The 16,693-nt window shown below is 35.4% G+C and overlaps 1 protein-coding gene across 5 annotated transcripts; it reads left to right on the top strand.

Annotated features, from left to right (window-relative positions):
• The first annotated feature begins 6,945 nt into the window (after window positions 1-6,945).
• On the top strand, window positions 6,946-16,091 carry LOC143449415 (histone-lysine N-methyltransferase EZH2-like). 5 transcript variants are annotated; one of them, XM_076949611.1, is made up of 15 exons: window positions 6,946-6,964; window positions 10,462-10,561; window positions 10,743-10,814; window positions 11,163-11,305; window positions 11,582-11,642; window positions 11,835-11,958; window positions 13,653-13,812; window positions 13,913-14,063; window positions 14,226-14,364; window positions 14,476-14,642; window positions 14,714-14,921; window positions 15,012-15,190; window positions 15,265-15,427; window positions 15,520-15,695; window positions 15,769-16,091. In XM_076949611.1, coding segments are annotated over exons 1-15 (1,992 nt in total). In that variant the 5' UTR covers window positions 6,946-6,962; the 3' UTR covers window positions 15,916-16,091. The 5 variants fall into 5 exon arrangements, with proteins under 5 accessions (XP_076805726.1, XP_076805724.1, XP_076805725.1 ...); XM_076949609.1 differs by lacking the exon at window positions 6,946-6,964 and adding an exon at window positions 7,046-7,370; XM_076949610.1 differs by lacking the exon at window positions 6,946-6,964 and adding an exon at window positions 9,879-10,370.
• The last annotated feature ends 602 nt before the right edge of the window (window positions 16,092-16,693 follow it).

The raw sequence follows: 16,693 nt of genomic DNA on the forward strand, positions 1-16,693 counted from the left end.
TAAATGCAAAAGTTAACGCATGCTAACCACACACTTGCGTTAAATGAGCAGTAACAGTCCGTCTACCAGGTTTATGTTTACAAGGAACATTGTGAACGAGGTAAGTAGCGAGCGAAATCAAAAGGAAATATATACCGACATTAAAAATGCTTTCTATTTCCCCCTTCTGATTAGTGATTACCAATCCCTTTAAGTATATATTTGCTCTACTTTTAAGAAACCCTTAAAGTAGCATAGTGAACTGGCAGCAACACTCCTCCGGTTAATGAATTACCATCGGTCACAGATTAGAATTACAAAACAGGTTAAACGAATATGAGATATCAGATAAGCAATTGCAATCAGTACGGACTTTGAACTCTACTTTTCACTCACTCACGAGACAGCTTTTTTTCGTAATTAACGGCATCACCATATCTTCCTATCACATCCTTTTTTAGTTTTATATACGGTCACCGGTCACTCCACGTGCTCAAAAACCTCCCAAAAGAAGTGTACTATCTGCTATACAACCAAAACCGCAAGTTCGGGATTGTGGTAATTTTTCACATTTGTTTGGCGAAAAGTGTTAGATTGACACTCGAGATATATCGCTTGCCCCCGTGCTTTAAAAATTTAATAAATACTTAGATAAATACTTTCTGTAAAAAAGAATCTACTTTTGTTAAAGTTAGTAAAAATAACTTAAAATAGCCAATTATAAATTAAAATAGCCTTAGCCAATTTTTAAAAGATGGCAGTAGACATTTATAGGAATATTTGTTGCGGAACAACCAATTAACTTGATAAAAATGATAATGTTGTACAAAACAATAGTAATTTTTTTCTTAAGATGGCTACATGGAATGCTGACAAAGAAATCCACATTACCGGCAAAAAGCTGGACAAACTCAGAAAGTTCTTTCCCTCAAAACATCAAAGTCAAAACATGTTCCAAAGTATATCAGAAGAAACGTTACCTGATTTATGATTCTCGGAGACTTAGACAACAAATACATCAGACGTATTTCAGATGAGCATGCTAAAGGTATAACAAAAGAGAAAATGCAGTCGATGTACAATGAAGTAACTAAAGATCCTTTTCTTTCTTGGTTTTAAGCAAAACAACGAAACACATACCTGTTATGTAAAGGAAATGCTTTAACGGATTTTGGGTTGAGTAAATGCTATACCTTTAAAAAATACATTTTTATATACAGTAGAATTCGCCTATAGCCCTATAGTGACACCTGAAGGGACCGCGGAAAAAGTGTCACTATAAGCGAAGTGTCACTATAGACGAAGTCAAGGTAAAATGGCCGCAGATGACTACAGTAGAACTCGCATATAACGGACCAGTCGGGACCAGCGAAATTCGTCCGTTATATACGAGGTATTTTACATTGCTTTCCTCAAAGGGCTAGATGCTAGATCGACAAACTATACAATGACAATCAACCTGGCTTATGCGGAGAGAACTGAGATCAAACTCACAAGAACAAAAGCCTGGAACTAGCCTAGCAGCCACAGTAGCCTACGCTTTTTTTACATCACAATTATGAAGCCTGCTCATAAACCTTTTCTATCATCTTGCTTGCGCATGGATTAAGTAAACTTACAGTATATATTATTGCATCACAAACTAACGAGTGTCCTTATACGGAAATTTTTGAGCCCAAGGGACAGAAATGTGGTGTCACTGTAAGCAAAGTGTTCTTATACACGAAGTCACTATAGGCGAAGTCATTTCTATGCAAAACATATGGTTTGCAAACGGGACTTTGCAACAGGTGTCACTATAGCCAAAGTCACTATAGGCGAATTCTACTTACTGTATACTATAAAATGGGATTCATAACAGAAGAACAACTATGTAAACTAAATAAAATTATTAAGGATTATCTTGAAAATCGAAAAATACAGAAAGGTAAATTACTAAAAAACATAGTATAAACAGTCAAGAATTGCTGAAATTTGCCTCAAAAGCTTTTCAACCAACAACTAAAACAACAGAAGAAACTCGGAAGAAAACTGATGAAAGACAAGAAAAGCTAATAGAAATATTACAAGAACAGTTTCAACAGTTACCACGACAGCAATTAGCAACAGAGCCAAAACCAACAAAGAAATTTGTTGTAGACTTTCTAAAGAACTTTACTATCAAAGAACAAAATTTACTAACAGAATATGAATTCGAAATGGATCTCAATGTGCTTGAAGAAAAGGTAAAGATTTCATAAATGATTTAATGAAAGAAACAATAAGAATTAATCAATCTTTAGGTGGTATGAGAAAACGCCGTGATGCTGACAAAGGTGCGGTTGAAAAATGCATAGCCTTGTTCAAAAAATATGGAAAAAAGTTGACAAAAGTGTTGGGTTGTTTAGAATTTGTTAGAAAGGGTCTATAAGGACCAAATAAACTTGGCGAACGACATTACTTACTAACAGGTAACAAGGAAGCTGAAAATAACAACAACCGTTTGAACAAAGAAATCGGACAACTACTGAAAAACACGAAAGTCACACAAACGCATCTCAAATTACGATTTTTAAAAATTATGTGGTAATATTTAAAACTTAACATCCATACGCAATGCAACTTCCGTACCATTATTTTTTTATTCTAGAAAAAAACAAGGAAATTTAGAAAATTTTGTGAGCACTTTTAATTCACCATTACAACTTGATATGTATAATAACTATGAGCTAACTTTAATTGTTTCTCAAATATGGCATTCCTGGCATAATATCAAAAAGATAATAATAAATTTTGTCATACACCATCCAGTGAACATCCAAAAACAATTGCAATTCCACCTGGAAGACTGGAAGACTGGAAGACTGGAAGACATGACTGACAAAACATTGTAAATATTACGAATATCAATACACTTCATATTCATTGCATTTAATTGAAGGAGGTTATAAACTGGCACGTCAAGTGATTGGCTTCATAGTGTCAGTCCAAATGTTCCACCTGGGTACTTTATTCAAGTTGAACCCAAGTAAACCATTTATGTTCCAATAAAAAATTTAAGTCAAATTGACAGCATTCGGCTTTCTGTAAAGGATCAAGATAACAACTACATCGATATCAACAATGAACAAGTTACTTATTTCGTTCATCGATAACAAAAAAAGTACTTCGATTTCAAAGCAAAGGATTATATTGGAGAAAGTTTCCTCAAACACATTGATGATAAAGTGAAAATGTTATAAGCACTGTGTCAAGGATTCTTAATAGAATACCAACTGGAAAAAGTCTGAAATTAAAAAAACTAGCCACTCCTTTGTTGAAAGTTTATTGATCCAGCAAATACAGCAACCCAGTATTGTTGGTACCCAAAGGTAAAAGTAAACACAGGCTCCGTAGATTACAGAAAACTGAACAGGAAATGCGTTGAAACGTCGTTTCCTGTTCCACTTTTACATAGTTATTTGGATGATTTATATGGTAAAACCATTTTTTCAAAGATTGACCAAAAAGCGCCTATTATAACATCACCATTGCTAATGAAGACCAACAGAAAACCACGTTCGTTGTTCCAGATGGAAGTTATTATTTTTTTCGACTTCCGTTTGGTATTTCCGTCGCTCCTCGTACGTTTTGTCCATTAATCGCTGAAGATGTTCGTCCTTTGAGAGACTTGGGCTGTTACAGTTATTTTGATGACATTATTTTAAGCTCTTGTAGTATGGAAGGACACCTCAAGCATTTAATAAATATTTTTCAACGCCTGAATGAATTCAGTTTTCCCATTAACGCAGATAAATGCGAATTTGCCAAGACTGAAATATCGTTTTTGAGTTTCACAGTCTCTGTTTAAGGGATTTTCCCCAATGAAGGAACGCGACCCTGCAATTCTAGAGTACGAATGTCCTGCTATGTATAAACAACTCAAACTTTATTTAGGTGTATTCTGTTATTATTTTAGATTCTTTCAAGCCATTGTTAGATTTAGTTAGTAACTATAAAAAAATGACGCTAATTTAGTTTGGACTGATGAACACAAACTTTTTTTTTTAGCTAAGTAAAAAGGTCATGGCTAATGCAACCACTTTATCTTATCCACAGTTGGACGCAGAAACGTTTCTTACCACAGATTGTTCTAGCGTTGCTATGGGAGCTGTTTTAGAACAAAAACAAAAGGGAATTTTACGTCCACTTGTTTTCTTTTCCCGTCCCCTTTCAGCAGCGAAAAGGAAATACCGCGTCTTCTATCGTGAACTACTAGCAGCATACAAAGCCCTTCGTCACTTTCGCTATTTTTTGGAAGGTCATACATTAAGAGTGGATAACTTACCCCTTTACAGTGCAATTTTATCGGGCGAAATCACACATTTTTCGCTGCGTCAATATAGACATTTGCTCTATATATCGCAGTATAACCCAAAAATGATCCATCTTTCTACAGTACTGATGATATAATCAAGCTGCAGATTTTTTGTCACCTACTGTTGCACTTCAGTCAATTCGGTATGGACGATTACGTCACCGGTCTTGGGTTGTTTTGTAAATGCTAAAATTTTATTTTGGGATCTTGCAATTAAGTTGTTGACCAAGCTTAAATTCTCCTTAATAACGTTCAGATAAAATACCTTGCCTGAACTGGTGTGCCACATATAACACTGCTGCAATGTTTACAATCATCCTCTTAACTTTTTCACTTGTTACCAAGTGCAATGTAACATTCCGTAAGCTTTGCCCTAAGGCGAAAGACTTTGTGTCTGATTATAAACAAAATGGGAACTTTATTATTTAGTAATATGCATAGACAAAATGAAAGCAACTAAACAGCATTGTCACGCCGTTTGAGTTATCAGAACTCATATCATCGAAACAGAAGCAAAACACTTTGTAGTTATCATCTTCACATATTGTAACAATAGCCGCCAGTGTATGCAGTTTTTATGGTGAAGATGTTTGTTGTGTAATACTTCACACAAGTAATACTTCAATGGAATTATTAATTTGTCATACGGTTTTATCGTGTCCAGCGCCTATGGATTTTGCGGCAATCGCTAAAGCACAACTAGGAGACTCATCAATTGAAAAGCTGCGCTCCGCCAAAACGTCACTTCAGCTCAAAGATTGTAAATTGCCTGATCAGAAAACGTCGCTTCTTTGTGACGTGTCCACGACGCGTGAACGCCTCATTTTTCCTGAACGCTTTCGCCAGACCGTATTCGAGCATTTGCACAATACTGCGCACCCTGGGACGTGCGCCTCAATCAAACTAATTAAGGAACATTTTTTTGGCACATCTCGCTTTGGGGTCTTGTCCATCCTGTCAGAAAAATAAGGTCTACAGACACATTCGCTCGCCCTTAACGACATACAGCTCACCGGAGGGGTCAGCGGAAATGTTAAATATTGATTTTGCAAGGTCACTTCCAGTTGTGCGTCATTACCGTTATACTATGACAATTATTTATCGCCGGGCTCGCAAGTTTCAAGCCATAGCAATCCCTGATTCAAGTGCGTTTACGTTGTGCAAATACTTTATTAACCACTACGTTTCTGGTTACGTAATTCCGAAAGAAATTATTTCAGACAGCAGATAGAACTTTAAATCTTCCACTTGGGCACAGGAAATGAATTATTTAGGACGTAAGTTCAAGTTTACCACAGCTTATGCGCCTCAATCAAATGAACTCAGAATCGTACAAAGGTAAGCTCTCGCGCGCCATCAAGTGTGCAATTGATCCAGGTTAAATCAAAGACTGGTTAAATCACTTTGGCCTCGCTGTATTAATTATAAATAATATGTTTCAAAAAGAGATCGGTTGTACACCAGCTGAACTAACATGCAGACATTCACTTCGTTTGCCAAGAACATTTTTTAGCAAAGAAAAGCTTAAAACATCGTTTGACACCTCAGAATACCTTAAATCTTATCACGCCTTTGTTAATAACCATCAATATAAACCTACATCGTTTTCGAAACACGTTAAGTCATATGTCGCCCTAAAGCTTTTCACTTGCGAGAAGGTTTATGTCCGTAACGACCATGTGAAACCGAAATTCGTTCCTAAATATTCAGGTCCCTTTCATGTTCTTCAGCGCTTTCCTAAATACTTTATCCTCTCCATAAGTCGTGTTATAAATTTCGTGATTGTCTATGCTGCGTGCATTATTATAATTAACATTAGATTACCAGTAGCTTTAATATAGGCCTACAAAGTTTTTCAATTCAAAAAAGTCTACTAAGACCAACGCTATAGCATGCACGTCTTTATGCTGTCGCTGTGCTAATGATTTGTGAATATGTAATCTAATATGTAAGCTTCAATATAATCAGTATATACCTGTGTAACCATCGTTCAATTCGAAGTTCTTCAATCTTTAAGACCTTCAATTCTATTTGAAAAAGTTCAGTGTCAAGATAGACAAACTTGTCATTTTAACAAGACAATTTGTGTTAAGCTGAACAATTAACTTGAGGATGAGAAAATCATTACACATAGCATTTAAAACAAAGTCTAAAGATCTTCAGACTTATTTATAAATAACAATAGGAATCCAAAGTCTTTAATTAATTTATTATAAATCAATATTTAAAACAAAATCAATATATTTTTGTTCTATTTTGTTTGTAAACTATTCGCTTTTTCTTTTCATCAAGTTTTCATCAAGACCAAATTCATTTTTCGAAATAATATTTTCGCTGACTCACAATGTTTGGTTATTCCAGCTCACGGTACCGACAAACATAATCACAATTAACGCCTCTAAGAATTTTTGGTTAAGTTTCGCCCTTTTTGCGATGTTTGACTGCAATTTTGGACAAAGTTGCAAAAGTTTAAATTGAACTTACTAGTACTTGTTAAAAAAAGAGTATGTCTGCTCGCTTACACCATATAGTGTCTGCTAGCTTGACTCAGGTGCGCCAAACAAGCAAAAATGTGGTGTAAACCTAGTTGACAAGTGCGGTGCGTAAAAATGCTTAGACACAACGAAACTGCGCAATTACATCAACAATGTACGTAGTTAGACGTATTCAATATTTAAATCTATAAAATTGAGTGCACAGACGTTTTGTCAACGTCATACTTTCGAAAAACGCACCTTAAGTGTAGCACTGATAGCTAGGCCTATATATAGCATACACTGGCTTCATCAAATGTTAATCTGTGTGTTTCAGCTTTAATATCGGTTAGCATGTCAAACATCCATCATAAAGTTGATTGGAAAAAACGTGTACGACAAGAATACTTTAGGCTGCGGCAAATAAAAAAATTTCAAAGAAGTGATAATATTAAAACAGCTTTTACTTCCAATTTGTCTTGTATTTCTGAAAAACTTGATCAACTTCAAGAACACTGTTCTAAGCTTAAAGCACAAAAGATATCCTCTGGTGGCTCATTTGCTCATGAACCAGTAACAAAGTAGGTAAACCGTATTGTATTGCTTGTTTTTTGTCGTTGTCTGTGGGGGAACCTCATGTGCTTGTATAAGCCTTTTCGAGTTGCCGCCGCCATCTTTTTAGATGTCAACTTATGTTATGTGATAAACGTAGCATGCGATGTAAAACGCGTAACAGTTTGCATAGTATATGTGGCATTTTCGAATGTAATAATTCGGTTTGTATTTACTTATATCGGATTATTTTAAACATTGCTTGACGTGCCAAACAAAATTGTAGCGCGCCGCAGATTAGACGCAAACTCTTACACATTTTATGTTGCATTCTTCGCTGACTACATATCTAGAAGTCATATCGAACAAGCCCAGTGCATAGGATTGAAACCACTGTAAAACAAGAACTAGACAACGTATTTTCAATTTTTTTATATGGTTACAAAGGAATTCATAAGCAACTCATCTGACAGAAAGTTTTATGTAATCCAATGCCTAGAAAGTTTGTAGTTTAATAAAGAATTCAACAATTTCCATTGTTAAGTATATATAAGTACAGCATGAATGATAGTTTTAGGCAACCTTTTTTGCCAAAACATCAAAATTTGGTGTTAGCTTGCTTGTGGAAATTCTTAGAACAAATCTGAGGTTTGCATCAGTTAATTGAGATCTGTGACTAGATTTGTTGATGTTCATCAGGCTGAACATTTGTTCACAAATATATGTGGAGCTAACAAGACCAGCATTCTCTGCACCATCTTTCGGATTTTTGGAAACCGGGTATCACCTAGGGAAGCGTAAAATTCTTTCAGCTTTAAGACGTTGAATTTCTCTTTTAAAACGTGATCAATTGATTCTAATTGTAACTTTTGTGGTGTTGTTTGAACGATTTGTGAAAAATGGCAAGAGACGGTCTGAAATGATTTTTGTAGTTTTTCGAAATCAAGGCATCGACGGCAGAATTTTTGGTGCAGGTCATTCAGTAATTTGCTGCAGTTTTTAACATGTTTAGGAGCCTCTCTCATTGTCGCGAGGGTGAGAAAATGGACAAAATACTTGTTAGACATTTGTTCTGAGAATAAAGTCAATTTAGCTTTGAAAGCTCTCACGTTTGTGTACATTTCATGAGCAAATTGCTCTTTCCCTGTCAGCTTTGTCACAATTAGTAGATTGAGAACCACTGGATTAAAGTTTACCGAAAACTCTGTCACTCTGTGCTACAACAAAACTTTCAGCCGAGGTTTCATCATAGATGATTTCAATAACAATATTTGATCTGTTGCTGTTATACACTCACCGTACCATCACTAACGAAAGTCAAAATTTGATCAATTAATGAAATTGGACAAAATGCACAGCGAAAAAACCTGACGTGATAGAGCAATTCTGAGCTCAGAATTAGATTCAGCAACCAAAACTTAGCCTAAATCAGTCATCAAAGTTCATGCCGCAAAAAATTTTTTTGTTTTTGTAGACCAGTGTGATAGAAACAATACTCACCCCGAATAACCCAAACTAATTGGTTTCGCCAGTGAAAAAAGGGCTATAATTAATCGACAAGTTGGATAACTTAATTGGACATTATGAATTGGCAGCTAATTTTTCTTTCACACCCTCAGAATTTAACTTAGCTGTTTATGTAGAAATAAATATAAAAACACTACACATGATGCGGAGTGCATCACGGGTGTCAACTTAGGGAGTGCAGCCATGCGCAGCGCTAATCCTCTGTCGTTTGGCAAAATTTTCTCACTTATGTATTTGAATTCCTTCTAGGTGAGCTAAGTGGCTCTCGTTTAGAATCACTAACACGACTAATGTTAATGTTAAATTAATGTTAACAAATGACACCAATTTATAAAAGAATAATCAACTACGAATATAATGATGTCCATAGCGACCTTTGCCAAATTAATAAGGTCTATTTTAGATATGAAAATCTTTGTGTACAAGGTAGCTGCATTTCTCTATCAAAATACTATAACACAATTCATCACATTAATACCAAATCATTATCAAATTTCAGTTGAATTTGATTTGCCAGTGTTAAGTACGACAATGAGCCTTGTTACATCACTTCATTCATGATACCTTGTGTGCGTGGCAACTTTTGTTGATTGTGTTACGCTTTAATAAAAGGCTGTACAATTTTGATTGCCCAGACTGCTGACCTGCAACAGGGTTACTACATTTTTTGTCAAAGCCCGGAATTTGCTACTGAAAAGCGCATATATTGTTTTTGCAAGTGCCCAATGACTTCAAACATGAAATTCAAAAATTCTATTTTTAAAAAATGAATGTTCTCATTAAAAATTAGATATTAAATAAATTACTGCAGCAAATTATTGTAAAAAGCATTTTTGAAAAAACTTTTTAAAAGAATTAAAAGATGGATAAATTGATGATAAAAACCCCAGAAAACATTATATCGCAGGGGTGGCCAAACTGCGGCTCTTGAGCCGCATGCGGCTCTTTGAGCCTTTGATTGCGGCTCTTTAATGAATTTGCGTTGATGAATTAGACATGCATTTTCCCGGTCTAGATGAGTTGTTTGATTAGATTATGAAACAATGCGTTCTATCACACGTAGTAACAATGGACTCATTGTTAGTAATAATCAAATTACACTCCAAAAAGTACGTTATTGTACAGAAGTGTGCTAACTTGTACACTGTAGTTACGTAAACTGTCAGATTGAAGCTGTACGTCAGGGCTGACCTAGTTTTAAGTCTTGGTTACGGTTATAATAATAATTGCAAAAAGAGTTGGTGAAGCCCAGTTGGAGACTCATAGTCATAGTATCACCACGCAACACTAATGTTAATCAATAGCTACACTTTTTTGTGAGTGAATAAATTCGTGTTTTTTATTGTGTTTTTGTTGTGGCTCTTTTAAAACTGGAATATGTTATATGCGGCTCGAGCATGAAGCAGGTCTGGCCACCCCTGTTATATCGTATAAGAAAATTCTAATACTATCCATAATGAGACGGATCTAAAAGCAGCCCAAAAGCGCAATATGGTAAAATGGTAAAAAAGAATGTGAATGCTGCCAATTTAAAATATTTCATGATTAGATGATTCATTAAAATGAAAATTAAATTGAACTTTTTTATTGCAGGTCTTGCATTGCCAAAAGCAGTGTTCATTCTTTTCGAGATCAAGCTGTTCCACTAAGCACATTGAATTTGGTTCCAAATCTTCCAATATGCTACACATGGGTGTGTTTCCTTTTTGTGATATTACCAGTTAGCAATATGATATGTCCGCTGTTGCAAAATTGCTAAAACGAGGGTCTCAAAGAATGTTTTTCACTTGAAGTTGAGAATTTGAGTTAAATTTTTCTCATAATTTACAACTTTATGTAGGTGTGACTGCCAAGAATAACAAGATCCTTTTTAGGTTCCTGTGCAACAAAATTTCATGGTGGAGGATGAAACAATTTTGCACAATATACCATATATGGGTGATGAAGTAAATAGTTAAATTCCTTTTATATATTATAATTACAATTGCTTTTGCTGATATTTCAAATGTTAAGACATCTGACAGTGTTCCCAGAACAGTTTTTCAACACAATATTGGCATTGTGCAGTTTTAAGTACTTAAATTTTAGCGCGTAATAATGTCCTGAAATATTTTTTCAACCAATAAGTGTAGTGGTACTTGTCCAGTCGTTGCAGATGAAGGTTACACTTTTGTTGGATTTTGTTTTTATTTGTCCGCCTTTGTCAGAACTTTAAATGGACCAGATTTTATTATGAAGTTGCTTGGTTTTGCAAAATAGTTTATGGTTTTCAGTTTTGTTTGTCATCATTGTAGGTTTTGGATGAAGATGGTGCTTTCATTGAAGAACTTATTAAAAATTATGATGGAAAAGTCCACGGTGATCGTGAAGGAGACTTTATAAATGATGAAATTTTTTTGGAACTTGTTGAATCTTTAAATAAGCTGAATGTCCGAAGGTAATACACAAATATGTTACCTATACTTGTTAAACGCACATTAACCTTGCCTTTTTGGAAAACCCAAGCTTTCATTTTGTCATAAATTAAATTAAAACTAGAAGCTAATTGCAGCTAGAGGTATGATATTTAAGATTACATTAGCGACAAAATTGAAGCGTGCATAAACTAGCAATTCCAATTAGTAGAAATTTTTACTATTAGTGATATGCACATGTTTGTTTTCTATGGCTAGTTTAATTTGGATGGAATATATTGTTATGCTATGTGTTTCAGAGGGCGCCGGCCAACGAGAAAGCGTGCAAATGAAGGTGGAAAACACAAAGCAGCTTCTACGGTATCGTATGTCTGAAATATTTGTGAATGACTACCGGTTATTTATATGAAATTATTCATTTATAGCCACAAATTTGTCATTGGCTCAAGTCTCATCAGGAAATATTGATAATAGTACTTTCATGTTTGGGAAATTTATTTTGAAAATGTTGTTTATTCTGTTACGAATGATAATTTTTTATTTCTGAATTAGGCGGCTGATTCTAGTAACGAAGATGAAGATCTAACATTGTCTGATGACAGTTCTGATGTTATTTTCCTCACATTTCCCTGTGATGACATTTTTTCTGCTATTGCTGACCTGTTTCCAGACAAAGGTTTAATAAGATTATCAACCATCTTTAAATCCTTTTTTTTCTAAAAGGCTTATAAATACAATACAGTGCTTCCTGGATTATCCAGTCTAGTTGGGACAATGTTTTTAAAAATTTTTAAAAATAGGCAAGAAGTCCAGAAAATTAATTCTTATATTAAAAAATAAAATAAAACAAATTTTTATGTTTCATGTAACCGTTACAATATGAAGCCATCTCAAAAATTTTAAATACAGTGTAGGATTTAGTTTTAAAGATGAAATGCAAGTACTATTACATTAATGAGAATAGACTATATCAGACGTACACTGCATATAGCTAAAGCTACAGAGGGCTTCACAATTGGTTTGTTTTATTGTATTGTTATGTCATAAAACCACTTCATCAGGCGACCAGATTATCAAATACTGGTCAAACGGGGATGGATATAGAGCAGGGGCAGGCAACATACGGCCCGCAGACAGTTTCCGGTCTTACATGATAATGTGGACTGCGGAAACAGTCTGCTGCAATCCCTCACTACTTGCTTACTACGTCAAATATAGTGATTGTTAGGCTAGTTAGTTTTTAAGAAGAAGTGTATCAATCTGAATGGTGATGTCACATAAAGATAAAATAGGAATTGATGATAATGGTATGGATAATGGATTGATGATGGAATCCGGCCCACCAAGTACTTCATTTTCTCATATCAGGCCCGCCGACCGAGGAAGTTGCCCGCCCCTGATATAGAGGAAACACTGTGTTATTGCTTTTAATTAAATTTAAACAGTAGTAGTTATGATATAAAAGCAGTTAACTGCCAAAAATTGAAAATAATTAAATCGTTGCAAAAATTAAAAAGATTGAACTTTCTAACATATTTTTTAAAGACCTAGTTATAACTTTTAATTCCCTGATAAAGACTTGATTTATGTGTGTAGCTATGTGCAAGCAATGTGTAATGTATTTGCACACCTATCAAAACAAAGGCTACTTTTACTTTTAAATGGAACACAACCTATCTACAGGTGGGATTAACTTATGAATTTTTTATCAACTTGCGATGGGTTCCAACTAAAATTGTTTGACAATTTGTGTGTGCAACCTAACACAGGTAACAGGACGCAAAATATAATATTTTGATACCTGTCGGCAATATCAGGATCCTTGGGTTTTCATTTTCCGCAAGCTTTCCATAATCGTTGTGGCCAGTGCTGTGAACGCCAACTCGAAAGAACTGATCATTTTGCCAAACTTGATCTCGAAAAATAAAAATTCCTGAATTTTAACTCGAAAAAAAAAATCATTTGAGTCCGAGTTCACTAACAGAATAATCTCCATATCTGATTATCTTAATCTATTTCCTACATCTGCCGCAAAAAAAACATCGCCATTGGGTTTTGCCCTGTAGTGATTAGAAGAGGCTTCTACCCACAATTGAAAGTGGGTAGTGCACTAAATGGGTTTACATGGACAATTAATACGACATTTATCAGAATTGTTTGTTGGTAAAACAAATATGTCAACTCATAAGAAAATGAAATAACAATGGATGCCCCACAACTGGCAAGAAATTAATTCAGAAGTATATTACTAGCTTGATATGCTTGTGACAATTGAAGTGCCACTCAGAGGATGTCAACCTCCGTAGTATTTTGTATATGTGGTATTTTGACATGCATTCAATTCGTAAATTCAAGATAATTTGCTTTCAGGCACAGTTGAAGATTTAAAGGAAAAATATAAGGAATTGACTGAGGTTTATGATCCAGATACACAGCTTCCTGATTGTACTCCCAATATTGATGGTCCTTCCGCTAAATCAGTTCCTAGAGAAAGAGCTTTGCATTCCTTTCATGAACTATTTTGTCGTCGGTGAGATATTTTTTTCAATGCTTCTTCTTTTTCTATTAAGAGCAGCAGCAGTAGATATTAATGTTTAATGCGTGCTTTTGTATTATTTCTTGTTACCCAGGTGCTACAAATATGACTGCTTTCAGCATAGCCACACACATCGTCCTCCAGCAAAAATAAACAGACGTAAAACACTGGATATACAACCACCCAGCACTGCTTGTGGCCAATTTTGTTTTCTGCATTTGGATGGGGCCAAAGAATTTTCAATGGTTAATTATTTTGTAAATATAATTATTACTTTCAATGTTATTGGATTAATTATTATTGCTTCAGTTGAAATGAATTTACATGTGTAGTTTTACTTTAACACGCAAATGCTATATATATATGTATATATATGTAGTATTGTTATTGTGTATTTATGTCATTAGTTTCATAAGAAATTGTCTTCAATAAACACTCGCAAACAGCAAAATCGCACAACAGGTTGTGGGGGTGCTTCTGGGAGCAGTAGTGGAAGTCGACCTAGTACACCTACTCCTAGTGAAAGCGAAACTGACACAAATGAAGGTAAATTTATCAAATTATCACCCTAAGATAGTGCATTAAGTCATTTATATGTATTTCCAATTCTACATAGGGTAGATGTGTTACTGTATGTAACATCTTTATGTTATTTAGAAAAAGATGTGAGTGGAGATATCATAAAGTTCACTGACCTACCTGCCTCCTTGCAAGACATTGAATGGGATGGGGCTGAGTCAACTTTGTTTCGTGTTTTGCATGAGACTTACTTAAACAACTTCTGTGCTATTTCTCAGTTGATACACACCAAAAGTTGTCAGCAGGTGCTTTAACTTAATGGAGCATTGAAAAATAGGGTAAGCAGTTATTACTTCAAAAATGTTTTGTAACATAGGTGTTTGCTTTTGCTCTTAAAGAGAGCGCATCTTTGACTACTCAGCAAGGTAGTGGAACTATTGCCCTTGATCATGAGACCATAGAATTGTCACCACCAAAGAAAAAGCGAAAGCATCGGTTGTGGTCATTGCACGCACGCAGAGTTCAACAGAAACGTGATAATTCAAGCAGTCATGTGTACAACTATCAACCTTGCAACCACATAGGTAAACAAGCAAATTTTTAGTCAGTTTCATTGTCAACAAAATACAATTGAGTGCCCATAATATGTTATTGCGTTTTATATCAATCAATAGGACAGCCATGTGACAATTCTTGCCAGTGCGTTGCATTAGGAAACTTCTGTGAGAAGTTTTGCCAATGTGTATCAGATTGTCACAATCGATTTCCAGGATGCAGATGTAAGGCGCAGTGTAATACTAAACAATGCCCCTGCTATTTGGCTGTAAGAGAATGCGATCCGGATCTCTGCACGGTAATTTGCTCAACTTGAAATAATCCATATTTGTAATTTGTTAAGCATTACGTCCTGCTCTACTTTCCTCACAGCACTGTGGCGCTGATCAGTTTGGCGATAATGCTGGCAAATCGTGTAAGAATGTTCTTATTCAGCGAGGGATGCACAAACATTTGCTACTTGCTCCTTCTGACGTTGCTGGTTGGGGCATCTATATCAAAGAAGACGTTCAGACTAAAAACGAGTTTATTTCCGGTAACGATAATGATTGTGTTATAACAGGTTACTTTAAACAGACACTTGTCTGCGTTCACACGGTCCGTTTACTACTATTTTGCACTTTGCAGAATACTGTGGAGAGATTATTTCTCAAGATGAAGCTGATCGACGTGGCAAAGTGTATGATAAGTACATGTGCAGCTTTTTGTTCAACTTAAACAACGATTTTGTTGTCGACGCTACAAGAAAAGGGAATAAAATCCGTTTTGCGAATCATTCGGTGAACCCTAATTGTTACGCAAAGGTAAAACTCAAACATTAGTCTTAACGATGGACTCCGTAATCAAATAAAGTAGTAAAATGTGTTTGTGTTTCAGGTCATGATGGTAAATGGAGACCATCGCATAGGAATATTCTCAAACAGACCCGTACAAGCCGGAGAGGAACTGTTTTTCGACTACCGCTACAGCCAGTCTGATGCGATGAAGTATGTTGGAATCGAAAGAGAAATGGAACCTGTGTGAATTGTCAAATTTGAGCCAGTTTCATTCCCACTGCCAATGTTTCCGTGAAATTTTCGCTATGCTTTACTACAGCAGGGAAACATGTAAAACTTCAACTGGGCACCGTGGTTTATTGCCGATATATGCTGCCAGTGTGGTTAACTTTTACCAGTAAAGACATTTTTGTATATGTAAAACTGTGTGATCGTATTTTTATCTTAGGGCACCGAACAGGATATTGCCACTGTTTCACTCAAGACAAAAGTTTTTGAAAAGGGTAAAATGTGTTTAATACACAACAGACCAGCCAGCAATGATTAGACCAGTGGGCAGTGGTACTTTACCTTTTTATGTGCTCGTACCCTTGGAGGTTTCACAAAAGCTTACTGCACACCCTATCTGAAATAAATCCGAAATATAAATAAAATTGAAATGAAACAATATTGCCTAATAACACAATGCGTTTAATATTACTTCAGTAGACTCCGCTTACTATGACCACCTTGGTACCAGGCCAGTTTGGTCATAATATCCGAATGGACACAATAACCAAAGCTGTTATAACACTGTTTGACCACACTAGGATCGATACAATTAGGCACAAAATGACAAAAAAACGTTGAATTCGTCATTTATGTCGCAACATGAAAGTCGAGTCAGCAAGTGAATTGAGAATATTGTACACGTGGCACAATTGTCACTGCTACGCAGCACAAGTCACACGAAAAATTTAAAGAAAAAGATGGAGAAGTTGGTCATAGTGAACGGAGAATTTTATGTGGCAAAATTAGGGCCCGCA

Source organism: Clavelina lepadiformis, chromosome 3 (assembly GCF_947623445.1).
Source record: "Clavelina lepadiformis chromosome 3, kaClaLepa1.1, whole genome shotgun sequence".
NCBI lineage: Eukaryota > Metazoa > Chordata > Ascidiacea > Aplousobranchia > Clavelinidae > Clavelina > Clavelina lepadiformis.

Bases quoted from the DNA above. Each gene is read 5' to 3' on its own strand.
- LOC143449415 (XM_076949609.1), top strand. From the start codon at position 7,144: ATGTCAAACATCCATCATAAAGTTGATTGGAAAAAACGTGTACGACAA. The intron at 11,306-11,581 runs GTAATACACAAA...TATGTGTTTCAG, and splicing joins AATAAGCTGAATGTCCGAAG to AGGGCGCCGGCCAACGAGAA. The intron at 14,643-14,713 runs GTGCTTTAACTT...TTTGTAACATAG, and splicing joins ACACCAAAAGTTGTCAGCAG to GTGTTTGCTTTTGCTCTTAA.